The sequence below is a fragment of the Suricata suricatta genome, chromosome 8 (assembly GCF_006229205.1).
Source record: "Suricata suricatta isolate VVHF042 chromosome 8, meerkat_22Aug2017_6uvM2_HiC, whole genome shotgun sequence".
In the NCBI taxonomy this organism is placed as follows: domain Eukaryota; kingdom Metazoa; phylum Chordata; class Mammalia; order Carnivora; family Herpestidae; genus Suricata; species Suricata suricatta.
Window position 1 is genome coordinate 28,044,351 of NC_043707.1, and position 26,557 is coordinate 28,070,907.

Below are 26,557 nucleotides of genomic sequence, written 5' to 3' on the forward strand. Positions count from 1 at the left end.
ATTGCTGGACATTCTTTCTTTGGGTATAAATGAATCCCAATACTTTGTGGTAATGTATTTAATATCTGCCCACATGACTTTTTGATTCTCTCATCTTCAAGAGGTCGAGTTTAATTCCTCTCGCTTCCTGTGAGTGTGGCTGGATCATTTCTGGCTTCTAAAGGGTACGACACGGGGGCACCTGGGTGGCTCAGTTGGTCGAGCATCTGACTTCAGCTCAGGTCATGATCTTACAGTTCGTGGGTTCGAGCCTGACGTCTGGCTCCAGGCTGACAGTGCAAAGCCTGCTTGGGATTCCCTCTCCCTCTTGCTGCCCCTCCCCTGCTCAGGCTTCCTCTCAAAATAAATTAAAAAAAAAAAATGGGTAGAACATGGAGAGACTGATGGTGACTTCTGGCACGGGTCATGAAAGACATGCGGCTTCCTCCCTACTCTCTCTTGGGTTGCTAACATCAGGAAACAAGCCGCTGCATCGTGAGGACACTCAAGCAGCCCCGCGGGGACCCATGCAGTAGGAAGGGGCTTCCTGCCATGAGCCATACAGGTGAGCCTGGAAGTAGATCTTTGGCCTTGGTCAAACCTTCAGATGACAGCAGCCCTGCTGGCCCCCTGACCACAGCCTCATGAGAGATCCGGGGCCAGGACCACCCAGCTAAGCCGCTCCTGAATTCTGGCCCCACACGAGCTAGGAGGTGTAAACACTTGCTGTTTTCAGCTATGCTCCGGGGTTGGTTTGTTACACGGCAATACATAACCACTACACTCTGGTTTTACTCGCAGTCTTGTGCAGAGCTGTCTCTCCTTTAAGACCCAGTGGGGACATTTCCATTTTGGGAAGCACCATCCCCAGCCCCAGGTCCCCACTCCGCTCAGGGCGCTGCTGTGGGCACCGTCCTACCTGACTTATCATGGACAATGGAGAAGAGGATGCGCTTCGAGGCATGGACATTCTGGATGAGAGGACCACCAGGCCCGGGGGGCTTCTGTCCTGGACAAGGCAGAGGAGAGGCACAGTTCAAGGCAGGGCCCTGAGAGGGCTTCCCCCAGATCTGGCCTGGATGCACAGGCTCTGGCTCTGGGGTAACAGCCTCATCCATCGGGAAGACGCCAGAACTGAGCCCTGTGCTTGTGAACTCTAGACAAGTTCCCTGACCAGAGGCAGGGACTGCTATCCAAACGGGAGATCAGGGAGGCGAGGATATCCCAGGACACCTTTTACAGGCGGGGACACGAATTTCAGGTGTGTAAGTCCCAGCCCACTGCTCAGTCCACACATTAGGCAGTGGGGAGTGGGGGAGAGAGTCCTTTTTTCTCCTAATAATAGGAGGTACATCTTCTAAGCACCTACTGTGTACCAAGCATTGGACTCAGTGCTTTTTTTTCATTCAGTTTTAGAGTGATGGAGAGTGCAAGAAAGGGAGAGGGACAGAGGAAGAGAGAGAATCTTGAGCAGGCTCCATGCTCAACTTGGAGCCCAATACGGGGCTCGATCCCATGACCTTGGGATCATGACCTGAGCCAAAATCAAGAGTCAGATGCTCAACTGACTGAGCTGCACAGGCGCCCCGGACTCAGCACTTTAATACAGCCATTTTCAACCCCAGCAGATTTGAATACATGGGCGGCTGGGCCAGATTCAGCAGGACCGTGGCAAGGCCTGAGAACACGCATTTCTAACTGGCCCTGTGACTTAACTGTGACAGTAACCTTGAGGAGAGGTTCTACTGGCCTCTCCACTTTACAGATGAGGAAACTGAGGCTCAGAGACATAGAGATTTGCTCTGGGACACACAGCCACCTGGCCAAGAAGCTGGGATGTGAACACAGGTTTTCTCCCACCTGGGTGTCCCTTCTCCTATACTTTCAGCACCCCTACCAGTCTGGGTATGTAGTGGGTGCTCATTACATGCATGTGACTGCTAGGCATGTTTTCTGATAGGAGTCCTCCCTCAGACATCGCTTGGCCCCAGGCCAGGGACACTGTCCACAGATGGACGAGGGGAGGCCCAGGGACACCAGCTGTCCTGTCCCAGTCCTGTGTACCAACATGCCGGGTGGGCCTGGGCACCTAGCCCTGCCCTGGGAGGGTGCCCCCACACGAGTGAGCCCTGGCCCACCCCCAGACTTACGGTCCCAGCAGCAGCTTACCACAGCAGTCGGGGTAGTCCTGGGTACCAGAGGTCTTGGGCTCGGGCCCGGGCCGGCCAAGGCCCAGGTCGCCGGGGGCAAGCGGGCAGGCGGGCGCCTCCTGCTTGAGCTCCCTCGTGGTGTGGTTAGGGAGCGCAGTGCTGTACAGGAAGCTGGCCACAGAGGAGGAGGTGGCAGTGGGGGGCAGGTCCTGGGGTGGCCCCTTGGGTGCCTGGCCATGCAGGCCGCAGTCCCGAGACCCTTTGGTTATCAGGGAGACACCGTTCAGCTCCACTAGGGCCTTTGAGTCCCGCCCGCCATCCTCAAGTGGCCTGGGTGAAGAACAGAAGGACACGTGATGGCTTCATACACCTGACCCCCAACCAGAGAGTCCCATCTCTTTTAGTTCCCCGGCCTGGCCCCTGCACAGCATGGCGGCCTGCGAGGTGGGGGTGCAGGCCAGGCCGGGGGCTGCTGGAGGAGCTGGGCCCTGCCCCCCAGCCTCTGTGCCTCCCACCCACCCGGCATGTGCCGGGTCACCCCCCAGCTCTTACCCTATTGCTCCTCTCCCCGGCCTGAGCACCGGCAGGCCATGCCACAGCCTCAGGCTGGTCTCCAGGCAGCCCTGGTGCTCAGCACCCGGCTCAGCCAGCCTCCACCTCCTCCTCTCCCTGCAGCCCCTGATGTGACCCCACAAGGGCATACGTGACATGTTGGCTCCTGGCTGGGTCGGCTCCAGCCTCTCTGCAACACCAAAGTCCCCCGGGGACTCCCGTGATACAATACCTGGCTCAGATCATGCTCTACGCCCAGGCATTTGCCTCACCTCTGCAGCCAGATGGGGAGCTTCTACAAGTGGGGTCCCTGTGGGTGTCTGAAGTCCCCTCCCGATGACTGGGAAGTGGCCGCAGGTGGCTGAGGCAGCACGGAAGCAGGTCGCCCTCTAGGCCTGCTCTGGCCCCGACCTCATGGTCCAGCCAGCCGGCTCCGGGCCCACTCACCTCTTGAGCTTGAAGCGGATCCGGTGGCTGTGCTCCAGAATGGCCATGAGGGCCTTGGGGTCGTAGTCAGCCGGCCTCCGGAAGGCCAGGCCCTCAGGCAGCCCCTGCACAGCCAGCAGCCCCGGCTCCCTGAGCAGCCTCTCGTACGGCAGGGGCACCACGCTGGCCCTTCCCAGGGCCTCGCCTGCGGTGAAGGGGGTTGGGGAGAGGGTCTGGTATGAGAGGGCAGCCCGGCTGGGGCCATGCAGAGGCACTCCCTGTGGCACCGGGTTCCTGGGAAACTGGACCCCATGGGCCCCTTCGCTGTGAACTTCACGTAGAACAGGCTGAGTTGGGGTGGGGGGCAAGTCCTGGGGACAGGTCCCCTGTGTGTGCACCTGAGGGCCGGGGCTACCCCACCAACGGGGCTCCTGGCTTCTCTCACCATTGTCTTCTCTCAGGGCACCCAGGCACAGGGGAGAGTGGGGCGCAGGGCCGTGGTGGGAGGTGAGGAGGAGACATGGGGGAGGGAAAAGAGGGCGGGAAGGAGACGGCAGGGAGGAGGGGAGATGGGGGAGGGGAATGGAAACAGGAAGAGCAGATGCAGAAAGGGAGAAAGCAGACAAAAGTGATGGGGATGAGAAAGGGGTAAGTAGAGGGGAGACTAGCGGGGGACTCAGGGGGTGGGATGGCCGAGGGGCCCCGGGTCAGGACCGCCTATTGGCACTCTCTCCCTGCAGTCTACCCTGGAGCTGGAAAGAGGCCTCTCACCCCAGGGCCACCTCAGATCGCACCCGGCAATGGGGGCCAGGGCCGAGTGGGCAAGGTGTGCAGGGGGCTGTGGGCATGAACCCTGCAGCTGGCAACAGGGTGCTGGCCCAGCCAACCACGTGTGACCAGTCCCCCCATCCCAGGGCGGCCAGCGTGCCCAGCCAGGACCTCTGCCCCTCCCCCCCCAGGCCTCCCCTTCTTCCTGACATCTAGGCAGCGGGCATTTGCTCACAGACCTCTGTTCCACAGAACCAAAGGCTGCAGGAGAGAAGGGGACAAAGCCACAGGTGGGACCCTCAGGGACCTGCCCAAGGTCACCTAGAGACTGTGAAGGCTACCATGGGGCGAGAGATTCTGCAACTTGACCCTTCTGAGGGAGGCCAGGCCTGCCCACATCCCTCACAGGAAGGACCTGGCTAACTAGTTAAGTTAGCGTTCCCTCAGTCAGTCAACAAACACCATCAACATCTGTCACTATTAGACTCTGAACTATATAGACAGTGGAAAGGGCAGGGAAAGACCCTGACCCCAGAGAAAGCACTGGGCTAGTGAGGACACAGGGCACAGTGGGTGCCCACAGGGGGCATTAAGCCAGGGGGGCAGGGGGTTTCCCAGAGAGATTAATGTGGCATCTGCCAGGTGGTCTGAAGGGAGGCAGTCTGAAAAGCACAGAGGTGCAAAGGCCAGGAGGCATGAAATGAAGCCGGAGTGCGCTGGAGAACTGGAAGTGGGTCTGTGGGGCGGGGTGGCGGGGCTGGCGGTGGGCACAGACCGGCCATAGGGGTGCTTAGGCCACACTGAGGGCCATGGGGAGGCCCCAGGGCAGTGGAAAGACAAGCTTGCTGGTCAGACTTGTGTTTTAGGAAGAGATCCTTGGTCACAGGACAGGTGGGGGCGACAGGGAGCTGGCCTGGAGGCCAAGAGACCAGGGTAAGCCTCAGGCCATTTCCGGGCAACAGGTGGCAGTGAGCGATGCCAGGCGGGCCCGGGCGGCAGGGGTGGTTCGGAAAGTGAGGCTGGGGTGGAAGAGCCACGCCTGGGGACCCACGGTGAGGGAAGGCTGGGGGGTGGGCAATACCGTGGGGTGTTGCCCCAGGCCCGCGGTGGGGCGGGGGGGGGGGGCTCCTCAGCAGGGCAAGGACGGGGCTCCCACCCGCCTGGGGGCCCCAAATGGAATGAGGAAGGATCTTACTATAAAGAACATCAAACACCTCCTCTACCATCTTCCGCAGAAGGTACACGTCCGAGCCATGCTCTAGGGAAGACCGAGGGACGTTCCGGCCGCCACCCTCGCCCCGAGACACCTTCTTGGGATGCTCTGTCTCCGGCTCCTTCCACGGGGCCCCTCCTGTGGGACACAGAGCACCCATCTTACCACCTGCCCAGCGAGTGGGATGTCCCTGCCCCGTGCTGAGCCCCGCAGTGAGGCACTTGACATGGAACAAATAAATGAATGAATGAACAAATGAATCAATGAATGAACGAACAAGCAAGCCCTGCCCCAAACCCCTGCCGAGGGCAGGGCTGGTCATCTCTGAGCTCCCAGTGCCTAGCATAGGGCTTGGGTCTCCTGGTCACCTCTAACTCACTGTGTGACCTTGGGCAAGTCCCTTCCCTCTCTGGGCCTCAGTCTGTGAGCTCTCACGTAAGACCAGCTGACCTGGCTCAGAACTGGGGTTCGGCTATGGTCTGTTTCATCCGCCCCCCCTTCTGTGCTCTGACACTACTGCTCTTGGATGATGGAGCCTGCAGGGTTCTGCTCTGCCAAATGAAGTCATGAAGGGGATCCCACCAGGAGGCCAAGGGGCTGCAAAAGAGGCAGGTTCATGCCAGGATGGGCAGGTTCATGCCAGGATGGGCCAGGGAGGGGGTCCCAGGAGTGTCAGTGAACCTCTGGGTAGGGAGATGCTGGAAAATGCCGTGGAAAAGGGATGGGTGGAGGGCCGGGAGGCCCCCTTGCAGCTTGGAGCCCGCTCCTCTCCTGGGATCCGTGGAGCCTGAAATAAACCAGCCGACCTCCCAGCGCTATAAATAGTGGCTCTGCCAGGCTCCAGGAAGCCAGGTGCACAGGCCCCAGCCTGGCCGATTGGGGGCCACAGGACTCTGGTACTATCTACTCTACCCTGGTCCAGCCCCCCTCAATCTTGGAGAAGGTACAGGCTCTGAGAGCTGAGTAGGAGCAGGGGCAACTGGGGAAGCATCTGGAAGCTGGGAGCACTGAAAGCGCAGTGCCAGGGGACAGCCTTTCCGGAAACGGCCGATCTAGGGCCCAGACCCTGGCTGTGAGGCAGATGCTAATAAGCTGGCATATACTGCATGTGAACCAAGGGCCAGGCACTGTCCTAACCTCTGGGAGATTTGTTTCATCCTCAGATGGGCCCACTCTCCTCCCCTTTCACAGACAAGGAGGGTGAAGCCCACTGGGCTGCAGGTGGCGGAGCTAGGGTAGGGCCCCAGATGTCTTGACTTTGGGGCCTGCTCTGAACCCCAAGAGCTCTGAGTCCCACATTGTGGACTCTAATGGCCGCTGGGATCTGGTCTTCAGCGCTGAGCCAGCTGGGGAAGTTGGCACAGTGTGGGGAACCACCACAGGGGCTGAGGTCAGGTGAAGGAGAGGCAGGGGCGCAGAGGGAGGAATGTGAATCTGGAGGCCGTGGAGGCATCTGCGGGCAGAGGAGAGGAGGGAGTGCCTTCCAGTGGGCAGAGGGAAGAATGCACAGGGTCACCTGCGGTGCTGGTTGGGAGGGGCGAACGCAGAGGCAGGGGCTGAGGTACGAGGGTCTAACGGCCCAGGTAGTGTTAAGTTGGGGACTTCAGAACGACCCCTCTGGTTCAGAGCCCCCAGCAGGGAGGGGAGTATCCTGCTGCCACTCCCGGATTTTGAAGGGGTGTAGCAGAAAGAGCACGGGTTTCAGAACAGAAACCTGGCCTCCACCACTTGTCGGCTACGTGTCCCCAGAGGATGTGGCTTGTGCTCACTGTGCCTCAGTTTCTCATTTGTCAACCGGTAGTAACTATTTCCTGAGCACATGGCCTGGCCCAAAGCACTATTGATCGAGTTTATCAAGCATTCCCTTCATGCTGCATGTATCCTCAGTCACTTGCTCCCCACGAGCCACCAGGAGGCGGCTCCAAGATTGTTGCTCTAACAATGAGAAGGCCTACCCCATAGGGCTGCCATCAGGATATCTGAGTCAGCACCGTAAAGGGTGCCTCACACAGTAGGTACTCAGTAAGTATTAGGTGGACAAATGTACTTGGTCCCCATGTCAGAGACGCACAGAAAGCAGGCAACACTGGGCTTCAGTGTCCCCTCTGTCCATGAGCAGATGCAGGTGTTGGGCCTGGCCCACCCTGGGGTTGCATCAGCCAGGGTCTATTGAGCGAGGAGCTGTGTATGATTCCAACAAAAACTCTGGCCGTCCCAACGATGCTATGTTGGGAAGCCTACATAACCCTTCCCGTCAGTGCCCTGCCCCCAACACGGCCCCCTGTAATTGCTCTGGGGAACCTGAGATGTCCCAGAGTCCCCGCCCTCAGGGACCACATGCGCCCAGGGACAGCAGGCCCCGCCCTCATGGACCACAGCCCCGCCCCTGAATCACAGGCCCCGCCCCCAGGTACTCACTGCAGAACCTGAGGAAGTCTGATTGCAGCTCCTTCCGGGTGCTCAGGAACATTCTCCCCCTCTCAGTGCCCACGACGAAGGCACTCTCCTCGTGCACAGCGACACAGGCCACCTCCGCATTCAGCTTGGACAGCGCTGAGCACTGCAGTGGGTAGCAGGGTACATGAGCCAGGGGAAGGTCTCCCGGCTTGAGGACACCTCCAGTGACAGCTTTGGGGCTGCAATGGACATTCCCAGCTGCCTGAGAGCCCGCCAACAGCCCGAGGGAGAGGTCACCCCTCCAATGTTCTCAGTGGGTCTGCAGCAAGAATGAGTGCATGACCCCCTCCCCTCCAAAGCTTGGCCAAGGTCAGCAAAGAAAACAGAACGAAGACACATGGCCTCCTCCCAGGTCCTCCTTGCACCCGGCGGGGGGGGGGGGGGGGCAGGAGGCTTCCTGCCTGAGGCCTGGCCCCTGGCCCCAGGCCCAGGGACAATCCTGTCTTAGGTTTCCTCCATGTCCTAACTAAGCGGGGAGGAGGGGCAGGAGAACCAAGGCTCAGACAGATCCAGGCTAAAATCCCTCCATTAGCCCCTTCCTGCTCTGGGATTAACGTAAGTCACTACCGTCTCTGTTTCTAAATCTGCAGAATGGGGACAAGTGGCCGAGCGCCCAGGTTGTCAGTGGGCTAGGTTGTAGGGATTCAGCAAGGCCTGGCTGGCAGGAAAACAGATCTCTAAACTGGGGTATCGCGTGGGTGATTTTTGCAGCCCCAGAGGTGAGGCTGGCCGGCCCACAGCATGGGAGGCGCTAACACTGGGGCCCTGCAACCCAGCATCTCGGCCCTCTGCCCCAGGTCAGCAGAAAAAGTGCCTGCAAAGCTCTGTTTGCATTCAGCGCCTCGGGAATGCTGGTGTTCATCTGAGCCGGAGCTCTGCTGGCTGTGTGATCTGGGACAGGCTCCTCAACCTCTCTGGGCCATATCCAGAGTCGCTCTGCTGAGGAAACGGGACAGGGACCCTGTAGAGCCAGCAAGCCTGTCCCCTAGGCTCTCCGGCAGTAAAGGGTGGGTGTTGACTTCCTATGAACATTCAAACAACCTGCTGGAGGAAATGCTCACTCCCTTGTGTGCTGAGGCCACAGCAGGGAATTGTAGTCCCCAGAGACACAGAGACCTGGGCTGTGAGGAAGCGCCCCAGCAGAGGTCCGGCCCCGCACCCCATGCAACCACCCGAGGGCCCAGGCCCTGAGCCCCAGATGATGCCAGAGTCAATCATGGCTGAGCAAGTGTTATTGTTAACCTTAGGGTCCCTCGTGAAGGCCATATCGGGACCCAAGGCCAGGGGAAGGGGTCTTGCCCATGCGCCCAGGACAGCTACAGGGCCACCGCTCCTCCTCCGGGCCTCTGTAACACCTTCCAGGGCAGTGCTGTCCAACAGAACTTTCCATCATGATGGATATGGGCTGCTTCTGCACATTCCGATGCCACAGCCACTAGCCCCCTGTGGCCACGGAGCACCAGAAATGAGGCCAGCACAGCTGAGCGACTGAACTATCTTATTTCATTTCAACTAATACAATTTATTTATTTATTTATTTATCATTGAGAGAGACAGAGATGGTGCGAGCAGGAGAGAGGGAGAGAGAGAAAAAAATCCCAAGTAGGCTCTGCACTGTTGGCACAGAGCCCGATGCAGGGCTCAAACCCATGAAACCACGAGATCATGAGCTGAGCCGAAACCAAGAGTCAGACGCTTAACAGACTGAGCCACCCAGGTGTCCCTTAACTGACTACAATTTAAATGTCTATTTCCGCATATGGCCAGTGGTTGTGGGGCTGGCCATCACTGCCCGTTGTCATAGCTGACCATGCCATTGCCACCGAGCTAACACTGCTGTGGGTCGCAGGGCTGTGCTCCTGGGGCTCCCGGCCTCACCAAGGCCGCTCAGCTCAGGGACAGGTCACACCAGCTGACCTCCACAGCAGAGCCTACCGCCCCGGGCCCACACATACCACCTGAATGGTGCCTGAGTTCCCTATGCAGGAACGGCCTGGAAGGAGGCCCTTTGTTCTTAGGAAACTGTTGACTTTGCACCTGAGAGGCCACTTTGAAAGCTGATCATGCTGGGGCACCTGGGTGGCTCAGTCGGTGAAGCATCCGACTTCTGATTTCAGCTCAAGATCTCCAAGTTTGTGGGATCGAGCCCCACATCAGGCTCTGCATGGGCAGTCGGGAGCCTGCTTGGCACTCTCTCTCTCTCTCTCTCTCTCTCTCAAGATAGGTAAATAAACATTAAGAAAAACTTAAAGACACAAACCTATTAAATCTATAAAGATGAAGGGGCACCTGGGTGGCTCAGTCAGTTAAGCATTAAACTCGTGATTTCAGCTCATGAACTCATGGTTTGTGGGATTGAACCCCACATCGGGCACTGAGCTGACACTGGGGAGCCTACCTGGGACTTCTCTCTCCCTCTCTCCCTGCTCCTGTGCATGCTCTACCCCCAACCCAAAATCACTAAATAAACATTAACAAAAGTAAAATAAAAACTGGCCATGCTGTGTGACTCTAGGCAAGGTACAGCCCTCTCTGAACTTCCATTTTATCATCCTAAAATGCAGGGGTGCAGCTAACTGATGCCAGATAGATTCTAATACCCGCCTACCCTCTGCCACAGAACCTTCTCCTAGGAAAAGGCTGCAGGAAAAGGACATTCCTATTTCCTTATTTGGGACAAAACATCCTCACCATCATGATTTCTGAGGCCCCATTTCTCTCCCCTGGTCCTTAGACTCAGTTACAGATCTTGCTTTTCACCTCGGGGATTACAGCTCTTTCGCAAATCACTGCCCACACATGATCCTCCAGAGGACCTGACGCGAGGGAAGCCTGGGACCCTCCCAGGGATGGGGCTCAAATGGCACGAGGTACTGAAGATGAGGGACGAGGCTACAGCGGTTACTCACAGGGCTGGATTTTTACATCTCTGATCACTTTGGCCTCCTCCCCACTGATGCGCCCACTTCTGCAGCAGGGGCCACTGAGACCTCGGCTCTGAGGTCAGCTTCCGCTCCCCCAGGGCAGACAGGGCCACTCACCATGGAATCTAAGGCAGACACGAGGCTGGTGATGATCTCGTCCTTGCGCGTGAAGGCGGAGTTCCAGCGGTCAGGCCCGCAGCCGTTGGCGGGAATGTCACAGCGCTTCCCCAACAAGGCCATGGTCACCTGGACGGAGGAAGGAAGAAGAGGTGGGCGTGTAGAGCTGCCCACCCCACCCCATCAGGCCCCCGGGGGCCACCTCCACTTCCCGAGTTGGACGTATCAAGAGCTGGCCACCCCTTCACCTGAGGGCCTTGTACGCATGAAGGCGTTAGAGCCCCACAGGCCTGGAGAGGGGGCGGCCTGCACCCAGCTCCACGGGGGCGCGGGCACAGACGGCAGGGAGGCTGGGGGGGCGTGCTCCACGGCACGTCCCCCACATCTGCACCCTGGCCCCAGGACCAGGCTGCCTGGCACCTCAACCGCCAGCTCTCCCCTGCACGTACTCTGGCCGTGGCTCTCCCTCACTCACACACCCTCCGTGGCTCCTTACTGCCCACCTCTGGACCCTGTCCCCCACCCAGCTCCCCTCGCACACCCCAAGCTCCAGTTACTGAGCCAAGAATCACAGTCCCCAAAACATACCCACGTGCATTCTCCCTGAGCTGAGTACCCCTGTCGTCTACTGACTGTCCACTCGGCTTTTAATGATGAGCCTTCGCTGCCCCACCTCCTGGCCCTTCCTGCCCCATCCTCTCTGGCCTCCTCTGTCACAGCTTTCGATCAAGCCACACGCTTCCCTGAGCAAGGTCACGGGCCCGAGGCCCCTGAGTTCAGAAAGATACTGAAGGGGCGGAGGCCACTTCATCTCTGAGCAGGATTGTCCTAAGACAGGACTTTGTCCCGTAGTCATGAGGCTCCTGGAGGACGGAGGTGCATCCTCCCCCTGCTGGGGCGCCCTCCACCCAGGGCCCAGAGTCAGGGCCACCCCAGGCAGCCCAGCACCGGGACCCGCTAGATACAAAGGCTTCCCTCGGTTCCAGTTCCTTCCTGCCCCTCCCTCACCAGAACTTCTGGAGGCAGAGGCAGGGTTTGGGGGTACCCCACCCTCTCCCCACAGGCTGCCCTGGTGCCAGAACCTTCCAGAAATGCCTGCTCTCTCGCCAATCCAAGCAAAGGAGAGAGCAGAGCATGGAGGCAGGGGCTCTTGGTTTCCCTCTCTGGGCTCAGCAGCTCCAGTGCTCTGTGCGTTGGCCCCCCCGCCAGTTCAGGGGAGCAAGTGTCAGAGTCTGTGGGTGCTGTCTGTCTACTTCCTGAGGACGGGGGCACCAGGCAGGCCGACGGCTGGGCCTGGCGTTGTGAAGGGCGCCAACCTCAGAGTGTCTTGTGCTACCACAGCTGTCCCTTGGACTGTAAGCTCTGTGAGGGCAGGGACTGGCGACCCCCCAGGGCCCGGGCGCAGCAGGGGGAGATCGCGACCCAGAACGAGTGTCAGAGCGCCGCACATGTAACAAGGCGAGAAGCGGCTGAGCTTCAGTGCTGGAAACAACGCAAAGGAACCAGGAGCACAACCAGAGTCCGACTCCGGCCCACGCCTGCTATTTGGCTGTGAATAAATATTGATTTTAACAACTGGCCAGGCCGCCGCCGGCCACCATGTGAATTGGGTTCACTTCGAAATACTTATAAAATGTCTTTCTTCTCCCAGGCTGCAATTTTATAAATGTTTGAAGTCCATGGTATTAAGGGATGCTGAGGGTTCGATGGGCCACGTCCGGGACACCCTAAGGGCCCAAAGGGCAGCCAGTAGCCTCGCTTGGAGCCTTCTGGGGCATGAAGGCCACCAGACGGTCTGCCCTGTAACCAGCTGAGAGGTTTGCCTGCCTGGGGACGCGGGAAAGCTTCTCCCCACCTCCAGCTACCCCCAGATGGACCTCAGCCTGCCAGCCTCCCAGCTGCTGAGGCCCAAATTGAATCAGGGCAAAGCAGGAGGCACCAGACAGTCCTGGCCTCCGGGTAGTCCAGACAGCTGTTGGCTCCTTCCTGCGGAGTCCTAATCCATTTAAGAAAGAACCAGGGACTCAGAGAGGGAGGGCGGGTGGAAAGGGGGGCTCGGCTTGGGCGGTCCCCTGATTCCTTGTCCCGAGCAAGGGGGTGCACATAGGGATGCAGGAGGGAGAAGACCCCACCCCCCTCCCTGCAAATGGCCAGGGCTGCTGTGGATGGGACAGAGGGGCCAGAGCATTGGGCCGGGAGCCAGAAACCTCACCCACGGGGAGACCCAGACCAAGGCCTGGAAAGAGGACCACGGTGGGTCAACCACCCCAAAGCCTAGTTTCCTTGTTTGTTTTAAAGGGTTTGGGGGAGGCACCTGGTGGTTCTGTTGGGTAAGAAGCTGACCTCACACTTTGTGAGCTCGAGCCTCGCGTGGGGGCTCTGTGCTAAAGCTCAGAGCCTGGAGCCTGCTTCGGATTCTGTGTCTCCCTCTCTCTGCCCTCCCCTGCACATGCTCTGACTCTCCCTTTTCTGTCCTTCAAAAATAAACATTAAAACAAATTTAAAGTTTTTTTTTAAGTTTATTTGTTTTGAGAGAGAGAGAGAAAGTGTGTGTGTGTCTGTGTGTGTGTGTGTGAGTGTGTGTGTGTGTGAGCAAAGTAGGGGCAGAGAGAGAGAGGGAGAGAGAACCTCAAGCAGGCTCTGCACCGTTAGCATGGAGCCCGATGTAGGCTTTGAACTCACGATCATGAGATCATGACCTGAGCCGAAATCGGGAGTTGGACGCTTCACTGATTGAGCCACCCAGGCACACACACAACCCACCCCCTCCCCGCTGCCTAGTTTCCTGGTTTGCAGGGTGGGGGGTAGCTCTACCTGGACGCGGGGAGAAAAACACTCAATAAAACTAACACACTACTCAGAAGAGAGAAGGCAAGGACCAGAGCGATAAATCAGGACGCAAGTGCCCGGCACACACAGGCCAGAGTCCGGGGCGTGGGGGCTGGCGGTAAGGACAGGAGCCCTGGCCAAAGCCTTCAAGCATCGGTGGCTAAGTGCTGCTCTGGGGCCCCCAGAAAGGACACCAGAAATGACACCTTCTGGGGACAGGTGGCTGGTCCCAGAAGCAGGACACAAGCAGCCAGGGTCTGCCAGGGCCCGGACGCAAGCAAGGAGGCCTGGGCACCCTCTCTCCTCTCTCCCTCCACAGGTTCGTCCCCAGAGGCTGCCGGCCACCTGCTTCTCTTCCCACCTCCGGGCCTCTGGAGCTGCTGGCGTTGACCGCTAACCTAGCCCTGGGGGCGGGGCTCTGGCTCAGTCCCAGACCCTCCTCTTCCCCGTCCAATTCTGTCCCTCGCTGCCAGGCAATGCTTTGGCTTAAGTGTCACCCACAGGCTGGTGACTCTGGGCTTCTCTCTCTCCCTCCCCTCTCTTCACCTGCCCCCTCCACCCCTTCCCTGTCCTCTTCCATGTCTAATAAGCAGGCCCTGTGTTTTCCCGCTCAGCCCTGCTTCTCCCGCACCGGCTGCCCAGGTGCCCAGGCTCAAGCCGAGGCCTCCCTTCTCCCTCGTTTCTTTTTCTGTTTATAAAAATTTTAATTTTTTTTAATGTTTATTTACTTATGAGCGGGGAACAGGGAGAGACAGAGACACAGAATCCGAAGCAGGCTCTAGGCTCCGAGCTGTCGGCATAGAGCCCGACATGGGGCTCAAACCCACGAACCATGAGATCATGACCTGAGCTGAAGTCGGACGCTTAACCGACTGAGCCACCCTGCCCAACTTTTTAAAATAAACTTATTTTCTATTTCTTTGAGAAAGAGGGAAAGAGGGAATCTCAAACCGTCTCCACACCCCATCTCACGACCTGTTCCTTAACCCGCTGAGCCGCCCAGGCACCCCAGGCTCCCCATCTCTTATTTTCCGTGCAGAACCCGCTGCAATCCGAAGGGGCTCGTTCAGGTGTTTCTCCCCCAACATCCCCAACGGCGTGAGTGCTGCGAGGCCGGGGCCGTGCCTGCCGGGCCTACCATATACCCACTGCCTCGAACGCCTGCTTGGGCTGGCATGGGCACACCACATGTCCTCGGGGAACTAGCCGGAGTGACAGCGGGCCACGTGAGGCAGGAACTGGGACGCTCACAAGCTATAAGCAGAGTGACAACTTTGGACTTGCCAGGCTCTCAAAAAACTAAAATTAAAAAAAGGAGGGAGTCAATGTGGGAGGTACTTGAATCAGAGAACAGTCCAGGAAGTGAAAGTGACTGAGGTGCCCGGCCAGACAGGTGTTGTGGCCAGGTGCTCCTCTGCGTGGTCTGCGTCGGCGCCACGGACACTGGTCCGTGGTGGGGCATCAGTGAGTGGATGGACCTCTTTGCGCACATCACCCTCCAGCGCAAAGATGAGGAAAGGGGCTTGCCCGAGGCCCCCAGTCAGTGGGTAGTAGGGATAAGGTCTGTTGGTCTGTCTGTCTGTCCTCAAGCCTGGTCTTATCTTCAAGAAGTAGCAAAGGGCACCGGTATGGCTTAGTCGGTTAAGCATCTGACTTCAGCTCAGGTCACGATCTCATGGTTTGTGGGTTCGAGCTCCGCATCAGGCTCTGTGCTGACAGCGTGGAGCTTGCTTGGGATTCTCTCTCCCTGCCCCTCCCCCACTTACTCCCTGTCTCTCTCAAAATAAACTAAAAAAAAGAAAAAAAGAAAAAAGCAGGAGGACCATATTCCTCACACCCACCAGGATGTGGGGAACAGAAAGATCAACTGATTGAATCCATGGCTGATATGCAGGGAGGGTGACCAACTTCCCTTGTTCGCCTAGGACTTTTCTTCTTTTTTTTTTTTTTTTGGTATTTATTCATTTTTGAGAGGCAGAAAGAGACAGTGCGAGCAGTGGAGAGGCAGAGAGAGAGGGAGATACAGAATCAGAAGCAGGCTCCAGGCTCTGAGCCATGAACACTGAGCCCGATGTGGGGCTCGAACTCTCGAACCACGAGATCATGACCTGAGTGGAAGTTGGATGCTCAACCGACCGAGCCCAGGCGCCCCACCCAGAACTTTTCTGACTTGAGCACAGAAAGTCCCCTGTCCTGGGAGACCCCTCAGTGCCAGGAAAATTGGGACAGCTCATCACAGACACAGGGACCAATATACCAGGAGCCCAAAAAGCCCCTACCAGCCGCTGAGAATGAGAGACAGACAGGAAGGCCAGGGGATGGCCAGTAGGTCCTGTCTTCAGGTCCAAAAACTCAAGTTTACCTAACAAAGTGAGGCAGGCTTGGGTAGCTCCCGGGGGAGGGGACAGAACCACCTTGTCTGGGGAGAAAGCCACTCTCCTGACCTGTCTGAAGAGCAGGTGAGCCACAGGGGACAGTCTTGCTTTGTGAAGCACAAAAAGGCAGAGGCGGAGGGAAGACCCTGGGACGCTGTGGTGTGATGCCTGCCCCCCACCACTCTGCATCTGGGACCACCCCCCCAGCCTCATGGGCCTGCACCTTGGGAGCCCTGAGGCGACAGGTCTGCAGCAGGGACGGGCTGCTGATCTTTAAGGTCCCGGGCGAGGCGAACCCGCAATCAGGTACAGCCTGGATGACCTCGGCAGGGTTCCAGTTGCCCAGCAGCTGGGGACTCCCTCGCCCAGACAGCGGCAGCCTTGCCGGTCGCCAAGAGCCAGAGCCAGCCCGGTCTCTGAGCCAAGGGTTAGCCAAGTGCCTGTCTGAGTCACCACTGCCCCGACCCAAGGCAGACCTGTCTCCAGTGGGGAGGCACCAGGGGGAGTCGGGCCCAAAGCCCCCTGCAGCGGGCCCAGGGCTGGCGCTGGCAGACAGCACCCGCGGTTGCAGTCCCCAGTCCCAGACACCCCGTACTGGGCGCTGCAGGCCAGCTGGGAGGTTACATGGAGGGTGCCCTTCTGCCCATCCTTTCCACCTCCCATGGCCTGCACGCCTGGGGAGACAGGCACTCGCTCTGCTGGGGACCTGACCTCCCACAGGGATGCACAACCTGAACCAAGTGAACAAGGCTGATGGGCTCGGAGGTGGGAGAGGGATGTACGAGCAAAAAATGTGAGGGCTGCAGATAAACCCCCGGCCCTGCCCGTTTAAAACGCCCCTTTCCGGGCGCCTGGGGGCTCAGTTGTTTAAGTGTCCAGCTTTGGCTCAGGTCATGATCTCATGGTTCATGAGTTCGAGCCCCGTGTTGGGCTCTCTGCTGTCAGCATGGAGCCCACTTCCGATTCTCTGTCCCCCTCTCAGTCCCTTGCCTGCTCTCTCTCAAAATAAACATATTTTGCCAGCATCTGGATGCCCCCTCATCTGAGGGTCCCACCCCACCATTCTCCCTCCCCCGCCTTGCCCTGCTTCCGCCACCAGCTCCCCCCTCCTCTCCTAGGCGGAAGAGATGCCCTCGTGACCACCGACCACAGCTGACCAGCAGGGCCCCTTCAGACACTGCTGCCCTGTTCACAAGCATCCTGACATCTGTGACCTCTGTCCAGGGAGCGGTCAGGAGGGAGGGGACTCCGCCCATTTTAAGGGCAAAGAAACCAAGACTTCTAGGACATTCCTGGTCAAAAGGGAGTGACAAAACCAGGATGACAAAACAGTCCCTTTCTGCTCCTACACAGGGCGGGACTCCTAATTCCGATACATGGGGCTCAGGGTGGAACCTCAGGAGTGCTGACAGGCCAGCAGGGTGGCCGAAGAGATCTGTGGGGCTGGCCATGCTCCTGGCAGGAGGCAAGCAGAGAGAGACTGAGGCAGGGCTTGTGCATTCAGTGACGGGGGTCCAGGTACCAGTCTTCCACACCGTCCGCCCAGGGGTTCAGAGCGACACACAGGAGATCCCCGAAGGGGCCTGAACCCCAAACAGCAAGTGTCGAGGGTGTGGGCGGGACCACCACTCTCTGCCAGGGGCTCAGGAGAGGGGAGTAAGGGATGGCGCGAAGTGGCTGCCTCCTGAGTACCCAGGACTGGTTAGACTCGATGTCTGGTTAATGCACCCAACTACCCTCCCTTTCCAGAGCAGGACTTCGAGCTTCGAGCACCCTGACCATAAACGCCAGAGCCTGGAGGTGGCAGGAGCGGGACCTGGGCCCAGATGGCCCCGATTGAATCGGGGTCCCTGCGACAGCAGCCTTCAACCACTCCCCTCTGGGATGCCGACAGAGGAGTGGGCTCAGCTGGGCCGGTGGGGAGAGGAGGGCCCTGGGGCCCAGGCGAGGAGCCCCAAGGCGGGATTGGGGAATCGGGCCTGCCCATGAGCCTGGGGCCACTGGAGGCCTGGCTGGGAATCCACAGCCGGGAGGGCGCATGCTCAGGAGATCAGGCGTGTGAGTGGGTGTCTGCAAGCATGTCCGCTGGGGTGCATGGGTGTGACGGTGCGTGTGTCAGAGAGAGCAGAGTGTGGAATGGATGAGGAAGGGTAAGGAAGGAGACGGGGTGTGAACAACCCTCGACCATAGGGACTGCGTGTGGCTTGGCCCACCAGGCTGGAGATGGTCACTTGTCCCCGTGGGCTTGAGATCGAACCAAGAAACAAACACTGTCAGCCCTCCTACAGTCAGCACGTCCAGGGAGTGGTGAGCGAGGGCTCCCCCAAAGGGCTGGGAATGCTCCAGGCCCCTCTGTATCGGGGGCATGTGCATCCTTCCCCTTCACATACTTGTTAATCCTCAAGGGTCCTCATCAGCCCCCCAACTGGGCCGCGTGGGACAGAACAGAGAGCACACCCCGGGCAGAGCACTATTGGGAGGGGGGCACCAGTCTGCATCCACAACACCTGGGCAGAAGCTGAGGCCGGCTGCCTCTAATGAGGCCCCCCTTGGGGGGAGGATGTTTCCCTGGCCTCCCTTCACCCCAACCTGTTCATTCAATCCTCCTGGGAGCCTACCCCGGGTTAGGCAGACTTGGAAATGACTCAGACAGCCCCACCTGCCCTCCTAGAGCCCACAGGGCCAGCGTGTCTACAGAGAATTCGCAGACCATAAATAAGGACAAGTGGGGAAGCTCATCAAGGCTACAGAGCTTGACCGGGTGGGAGGGGTGGGGGGGTAGGGCTACAGGTTACCCACACTTTCTGTTTACTTAGCTTCGGGGAGGTAGAGGAGTCTCCACACAAGGTTTCCCTGATTTGATGAATATTGAGATGGGTTTTGAAGGGTGAATAGGAGTTCTCTGGGAGCACAAGATGATATTACCATTTCTGTGCAGAGAGGCACGAGGAATGAAGCTTGGCTTGCAGATACATAGCCTTCCCTACAGAAGGAAGGGAAGAGTTTGGTTGTCCTCACTGAGTGTCCACTCTAGTGTCAACTCTAAGATTAGAATGGACACTCAGTGGCCTTTGCTGGAAGGGGGCAAGGCAGGGACTGGGGTGTGTGTGTGCTTGACAAGCATATCTCTGACCCAGGGGGGAGTGTGAGCATGAGCAACCCAAACACGCGGACACGCTCACATGCACGCTCAGGTGCACACACGAGTGTGCTCGATGCGAGGCATCCTGGGGCCAAATCCCCACACGGTGTCCTCGCTCTGGGTGCAGAGAGACCCTCACAGAGAAGGCAGGACCACCCTGCTGGGCACATGGGTCAACAGGATTCAAGCCCTGCCCTCGGGGACCACGGTCCTGTCCAGAGTCACAGCCACAGCTCGTCCCTGCTCCTGGCTTCACCGCCCGCCCTCCATGGCCTTGCACACCAGCCTGCAGGCCCCTGGACACACCTGGCCTCTGGTTTCTGGGAGCCAGCACCTCTGTGCCCTCTGAAAGAGACACCTGTGCCCTCTGCCTGGCCCACTTTTAGCTGTTGTCAGGGACACCGGTGCCTCCAGTCCAGACTCCCCTGTCTGGACACCCACAGCTCCGTCTTCCTCGGACGCAGAGGTGTCTGGGCCTCCATGAGACCACCAGCTCCTGTGTGCCCCCCTCCCTGGGCCTGCCAAGAACGAGCCTGCTACACAGAACTGGGTCAGGAATCTGGGGTGGAGGGGCTGTTTATGCAGGTCTGGAAGAATTGCAGGACAGGTGGAAGGTAGGTGAGGCAGGTGGGGGGTAGGCTGGCCGGGGGGTGGCACTGGCAAAGGCACTGTGGCACCAGCCAGAGCAGAACCTTGGGTCGTTTCAAGACCACAGTCAGATTCTGAGACTGCCCAGCGGGAGACACCCTGTGCCATCCCCCTACTCAGCCCCAGAGCCTGGGCTCATACTTTAGAGGGGGCCCTGCTCCAGCCCCCTCGGAGGGACACCCCCCTCCCAGAATAGGAATGTGCCCCCAGAATACCTTGGAGGTGCTCAGGCCCCTGGAGTCCACTGGGCAAACAAATCCCCGTTCTGGGCCCTTAAGGCTTCTTCCCTGTTTGCCCTCGGTGGATTTAAACATGACAGCATGGGTGCCTGGGTGGCTCAGTCGGTTAAGCATCTGACTTTGGCTCAGGTCATGATCTCATGGTTCGTGGGTTCAAACCCCACATTGGGCTCTGTGCTGACAGCTAGCTCAGAGCCAGGAGCATGTCTTTGGATTCTGTATCTCCCTCTCTCTCTGACTCTCCCCTGCTTGCGCTGTGTCTCTCTCTCAAAAATAAATAAAAAACATTAAAATAAATAAATAAATAAACATGGCAGCAACTTCTTTGACACATCTCCCAACGAGTGGAGACATCCAATTCCCCTCCTCTTGAACATGGACCTTAATAACTCACTTGTGGAGGTGCCCGGGGGGCTCTGTCGGTTAAGTATCCAGCTCCAGCTCAGATCATGATCTCACAGTCCATGAGTTTGAGCCTCGAGTCGGACTCTGTAATGACAGCTCAGAGCCTGGAACCGGCTTCGGATTCTGCGTCTCCCTCTTTCTGTCTGCCCCTCCCCCATTCACACTCTGTCTGTCTCTCTCTCTCAAAAATAAGTAAATGTTAAAAAACTTTATAAAAAAATAACTCACTTCTGACCAACAGAGAACCCTGCCAGTGCTGCCACATGACCTCCAAAGCCAGATTCCAAAAGACACAAGGCTTCTCATTTTCTCCAAGATGCTCAGCATGGGAGCCCCAAGCCGACATGCATGAAGTGCAGCTATCTTGACGCCACCGTGGAAGTCAGGTGGACCCAGTGAGGCCTGAGGAGACCCAGGTCTCTCCCAGGGCGGCTGCCAGTGGGTAAGGGAGTCTCTGCGGCAACCCTGACCCCAGCCATCTTCTGCCAATGCAGCAGACCCTGAGCAAGAACCATCAAACTGAGTCCAGTCAAGCCCCAAACAGAGAGATTAAAATCAGAAATGACTGCCATCTGACATGGCTAAGTTTGGGGCTACTTGTTACACAGCGGTAGGTAACTGACACAGCACACAGATGCAAGCACACCTCTGACAGGCAGCTGTTGGGAGGGCAGCTAGAGGTTGCACATGTTTGGGGTGCCACATGCATGTGCACTGCCCCCCCAACTCCCCCATGGAGACACAGCTGAGTTGGGAACAGGAAGGGAAGGTCCATCTGCCTTCGTCTTCCTGGCCAGCATGTATTAGCCAAGAACGACTGCTCTCATTCACCCCTGGAGACTCGCAGTGGGCTCAAACGTGGCCCCCAAAAGATGCCATGCGGTAAGCCCGGCAGCCTGTAAATGTCCCCTTAGATGGAGAAATCACTTCGGCAGACGCAATTAAATTAATGACGGTGAGATGGAGAGATTATCCTGGATTATGGAGGTGGGCCCTAAATGCCATCGCATGTGTCCTTGTAAGAGGATGGGAGACTTGACACACAGGGACGAGAAGGCCATGAGAAGCAGAGCAGAGAGAATCTGAAGGTGCTGGCTGCAGGGGTGAGTGATGCAGCCACAGGCCAGAGTGCCAGCAGCCAGCAGAGGCAGGGCGAGACAAGGAGCGGATTCTGCCCTGCGGCCTCTGGAGAGGGCACAGCTCTGCTGTCATCTTGATTTTGACCCAACGGTACTGATTTGGTTCTGGCCTCCGTAACCGGGAGAGAATAAGTTTTGGTCATTTTAACGCACATGTCTACGGCAATTTGTTAAAGCAATCTCGGGAAATGAATCCAGGACACCCCTCACACCCCACCTGCAAGTCCCAGCCCCTGCCCTCACCCCCCCACCCCTTCACACACACGCATTCCTCAGCTTAGACCTACACAGCTCAGGCCTGGACTTGCCAGAAAGTTCTGCGATCCCGTCCTCATTGGAAACTCCAGAACCACCACGGGACAGGGCTGGATTTCTCTGGACACTGAGAGAATGCCTCTGAATCAAGTCTCAGGGCCCTAGGCACCAGCTGGCCTCAAGAGCCGGTGAGAAAAAAAACACGCTCAGCCACGCAAAAGGCAAAGTCAAGAGCAGATACCACCCAAACACGGCCCCCGCACCATCCGCTGCCATATGCTTGTGTTTCTTGAAAAAGAAGCTTGAGAGAACAAACAAAAAGGAATTTCTCCTCCAGGGGGGCGGGGCCTCCCTCCTCCCCAGCAGCCTGCCCCCCCCCCACACACACTTCATCTCCTATCCCAGGGGCTCCCCAGTGGAGAATGAATTGCCAGGGGGGCCCTGAATCCATGCCCCCACACACTGTCCACCATCATAGCAGCCGACAGAATAAAACAGGTCAAAGCCCTGACTTCCACTTGGACCTGCCTAGGAAGGATCCCAGAGGGGCAGCTGGTAGGGGTCCTACACCAGCCACAGCACACTGAAAGGCAGCCCAGACTCGGTCCAGGCACCGAGTCCCAACCCCAGCTCTGACCCCTTCTCCCTGCTAGCAGAGCCCTATTGTGTCCTAGCATCTAAGGGCAGGTGCTCGGGGCAGTGAATCATGGCAATTATAGAGCACTTAGATCAATCCCTTCCCTGGGACAGGGTAAGGAGAAGCGTGTAACCCAGTCCTGGCCACTTAGACTCGAGGGGCTTCTAGGAAAAGTTCTCCTACCTCTCAGAACATGACTGAGGCCAAGGGGTGTCCTCCTTTGGCATGTGACACCTCCAGCCATGACAGCCACGTGGGGACCAGGAGGTGAGGCCACCACGTGGCGGACAGCAGCACAGACCTGTCATGACTCAGAATCTCCCACCTCTGGGCTTCAGGGTAGACAGTAAATGTCCACATTCCTTAAGCCACTTTTTTTTTTTAAGATTATATTTTGGGAGGCACCTGGCTGGCTCAGTGGGTTAAATGTCAAACTCTGGCTCAGGTCCTGATCCCAAGGTTCATGAGTTCGAGCCCCACATTAGGTTCCCTGCTGTCAGCACAGAGCCTGCTTTGGATCCTCTGTCCCCCCTCTCTCTGCCCCTCCCATGCTCTCTCGCAAAATAAATATTTTTTTAAAGATTTTATTTTTAAGCAATCTCTACACCCAACATGGGGCTCAAACCCATGACCCCGAGATCAAGAGTCACATGCTCTACCAACTAAGGCAGGCAGGTGCCCCAGTGAAGCCACCTTTGGTGGAGGTTTATTTTTCTTGTGGCTGGATATACATGTGTATACACAGGGAAAAACTCATCACGCTGGCCATCACACTTTCTTAAAGGTTAAAACCAAAGCATCCTAGTGAGTCAGCATGTATTGGCTAGAAAGCCATCGTTTGCTCTCGTGTCTTTGATAACAGACTGAGATGCCCTTTCCAATTGAGTAGACAGCGTGTGTCCAGTTTGGTACCCACAGCAAGAATCTAGGGGTCTGCAGCAGGACCCCCACACCACTGTCTTCTCCCCTGCCCAGGAAGCAGGTGCCAGCTGCCCCTTTAGGTCAAAGTGACCAAATCCATCACTTCACATAAAGAGCCAGAAAAAGGAGGTGCCGGCTCCTTTGAGGTCCCTGAGCAGGGAGGCGCCCAGGATTGGGTCCCCACTTCCAGAAGATCGTAACGGAAACAGAGTCCATGTTATGCGCTTCCAAATCATACTCACTTCCGGCGGCTCCGTTTTAAGCCATAACTCTTTGTTTTATTGTCCTTTCAATTTCACCTTACTAGAGTTTATGTTTCCTTAGGAGTCTTTTAAGTCACTTCTGAAATAAGGTAGGATGTAAATAAGTGAAAATAAAACAATCCAATAAACTTTTAAAAGCCCTAGTGTTGGGTACCATTCGAAGAAATGCCTGCCTTCCAGGGGGCTAGTGTAATGAGCAAGTTATTAATTTCCCTGACCCTTGCTTTCCTCATCTGTAAAATGGGGCAAGTCAGACCTAGCTCACTGCACTGTTGGCGGCGGGGGGGGGCTAAGTAACGTTAGTTGAAATGGACTCTATTCTTAAGAGACTTGAGTCTGGGGGCACCTGGGTGGCTCAGTTGGTTAAGCGTCTGACTTCGGCTCAAGTCACGATCTCATGGTTCATGGGTTCGAGCCCTGTGTTGGGGCTCTGTGTTGACAACTTGGAGCCTGGAGCCTGCTTCAGATTCTGTGTCTCCTTCTCTCTCTGCCCTTCCCCTGCTCTCTCTCTCAAAAATAAGTAAACATGTCAAAAAATTTTTTCATAAAAAAAAAAAAAAAAAAGAGACCTGAGTCTCCACGATTCTCCTGATAAATGTCACCATCCCTCGATCCTTGCCCTTGAGGACTTCGCCCCAGCATCAACTAGGGAAGTTCTGCCTGCTGCAGCCTCTCCAGCCGCTTCCTTCTACGGGGCATCTGGAGACAGAGAGGATGTGGCCTGCTCTTCCCGCTGCCATGACCCCACTCACGACGGCGCCCTCTGGCCCTCAGTCAGGGGTGTCTGGAGGAAGTAGGGCTCCGTCCCCCCCTTCCGCCCCCCACCGGTGTGCATCCCGGGGCGGAAGAAGTCTCAGCCAGGCGCTGGATAAATGGACTCCAGCACCGGACAAGGACCAGAAGAGGTGACTTACCAGGTCCACTCCAAGGTGGAGATGTTACATTAGAGCCATGTCTGCAATCCTAAATAGTCCCAAAGAGATACTTATACACCTGTGTTCACGGCAGCGGAACTGGCGGGAGGCAAAATGTGGGAGCAAGCCAAGCGTCCCTCAGCGGATGAATGGATAAAGAAAATGTGGTCTATACATACAACAGGATATTATCCAGCATAAAAAGGAAAATATGGGGCGCCTGGTTGGCTCAGTCAGTTGAGCGTCTGACTCCTGATTTCGGCTCAGCTCATGATCTGACCGTTTGTGGGATCAAGCCCTGTGCCGGCTCTGCGCTGACAGCATGGAGCCTGCTTGGGATTCTCTCTGTGTCTCCCTCTCTGCCTCTCCCCTGCTCACTGGCTCTCTCGCTCTCTCTCTCAAAATAAATAAACTTAAAAAAAATAAATAAAAATAGGAGTGCCTGGGTGGCTTAGTCTGTTGAGCATCCAACCTCAGCTCGGGTCGTGATCTCATGGGTCATGGATTTGAGCCCCATGTCAGGCTTTGTGCTGACAGCTCAGAGCCTGGAGCCTGCTTCAGATTCTGTGTCTCCTGCTCTCTCTCCCCCTCCCCTGTTTGTGCTCTGTCTCTCTGTCTCTCTCTCAAAAATAAATAAACGTTTAAAAAAAGTTTACTTAATAATAACAAAAATTTTAAAAAGGAAGGAAATTCTGCAATCCGACACAACACGGGTGACCCTTACGGACACCACGCTGAAGAAAATAAGCCAGGCACAAAAAGGCGGGTTCTGTACCATCTTGCTTGTATGAGGAACCTAGAGCAGTTGTATTCAGAGACAGGAAGCAGATCACTGGGTGCCGAGGGCTCGCGGGAGGCGGAGGCGCTGGTGCTTACTGGGGACCGAGTTTCAGTGTGTGAAGAAGAGAAAGCTCCAGAGACAGGCTGCACACTCGCCTCATTGCACCTAACACTACTGCGCTGAACACTACAGATGGTTGTGACGGTCAGTTTCACGTGACAGGTATCTTACCCCAATTAAATAACAACAACAGCTATTTACTGACTGTTACCGGGCAACACCTGCTACAGTAGGTCTGGGGACGCTCACGGTCTCCCTAGGCCTTGAGCCCATCACTGGCTCTGAAGTCCCGCACCGGTCCCAGGCTCACTGACGTCACAGCAGAAGTCACAGGGATATAGGCTTTGGTTCGACCCAAGGAAATACTTCCCAACCATGAGGGCTGTGTTGAAGGTCACCCTCGTGACATGCCCCATAAAAAGTAGGTCGTGTTCCCTTTAACTGCTTCTTTCTCGCTTCTGCTAGCTGGCTTGGCTAATCCCACTCCCACAGCCCACCAGACCCCATCCTGCAGAACCCGACAAAACAGGCAAACAACATGACTCAGCCAAGAGGAATCCAGCGTTCTTGGCTGCCTCCCTATGGCTTAGCTACAAGCTGATTGATAATTAGGGCTTTAAAATCAAACCTCGCCGTTCGCTCGGGGCCAGACTTCGGGTTGCTCCCCGCCTGGCCCGTAATAAACACCCCTTCTGGTTGCAGCCTCTTGTAGAGTTCCTTTTATTTCACATTGTAATAGGCTGTCCCCAAGTGGAAGAACAGCCCCTGTGAAGCCCCCAGGCTCCCCATCCCTGGAAGTCTACAAGTGGACGCCGCCAGTTGACCAAGACCCTTTAACGAGGGGGGTGCCCAGGTGGCTCAGCTGGCTGAGCTTCTGACTCTGGATTTTGGCTTGGGTCACGATCTCCCGTTCGGGAGTTTGAGCCCAGCGTCTGGCTCCATGCGGAGAACAGAGAGCTGCTTGGGATTCTCTCTCTCCCTCTCCTGGTGCCCCTCCCCGGCTTACTCTCTCTCAAAATTAAATAAATTAGGGGCACCTGGGTGGTTCATTCAGTTGCGTGTCCGACTTTGGCTCAGGTCATGATCTCACCGTTCTAAAGTGCAAGCCTCATGTCGGACTCTGTGCTGAACACCGCCTCCATTTGCATCTGGGGAATCTGAGGCCCAGAGGGGGCGGCCTGCACCCCAGATCTCTGCACCCCCCGTGCATGTCCACGCCACAACGCCGCCGTGCGCTCCCTTGCACCTAACTGCTGTGCCGGCTGCGTTCTCTCCTGGTCACTGGTGCCGGTGCTGCAGGGACACAAACTTGATTTCTCTGAAGATGGGCATCCCGCCTTTAGGGCCGTGCCCACACGGGCTT

General features: G+C 57.1%; 1 protein-coding gene across 3 annotated transcripts in view; it reads right to left on the reverse strand.

Annotated features, from left to right (window-relative positions):
- Positions 1 to 26,557, reverse strand: part of GTF2IRD1 (GTF2I repeat domain containing 1) — a 108,301-nt gene that overhangs the window by 61,809 nt on the left and 19,935 nt on the right. For all 3 annotated transcript variants that reach the window (XM_029948492.1, XM_029948493.1, XM_029948491.1), the window contains exons 2-7: positions 10,587 to 10,715; positions 7,507 to 7,648; positions 5,071 to 5,226; positions 3,129 to 3,312; positions 2,149 to 2,459; positions 899 to 988 (exon numbers count right to left, since the gene is read on the reverse strand). In XM_029948492.1, coding sequence (XP_029804352.1) covers positions 899 to 988; positions 2,149 to 2,459; positions 3,129 to 3,312; positions 5,071 to 5,226; positions 7,507 to 7,648; positions 10,587 to 10,709 — 1,006 coding nt within the window. In that variant the 5' untranslated portion in view covers positions 10,710 to 10,715. The remainder of the gene's footprint in view (positions 1 to 898; positions 989 to 2,148; positions 2,460 to 3,128; positions 3,313 to 5,070; positions 5,227 to 7,506; positions 7,649 to 10,586; positions 10,716 to 26,557) is intronic.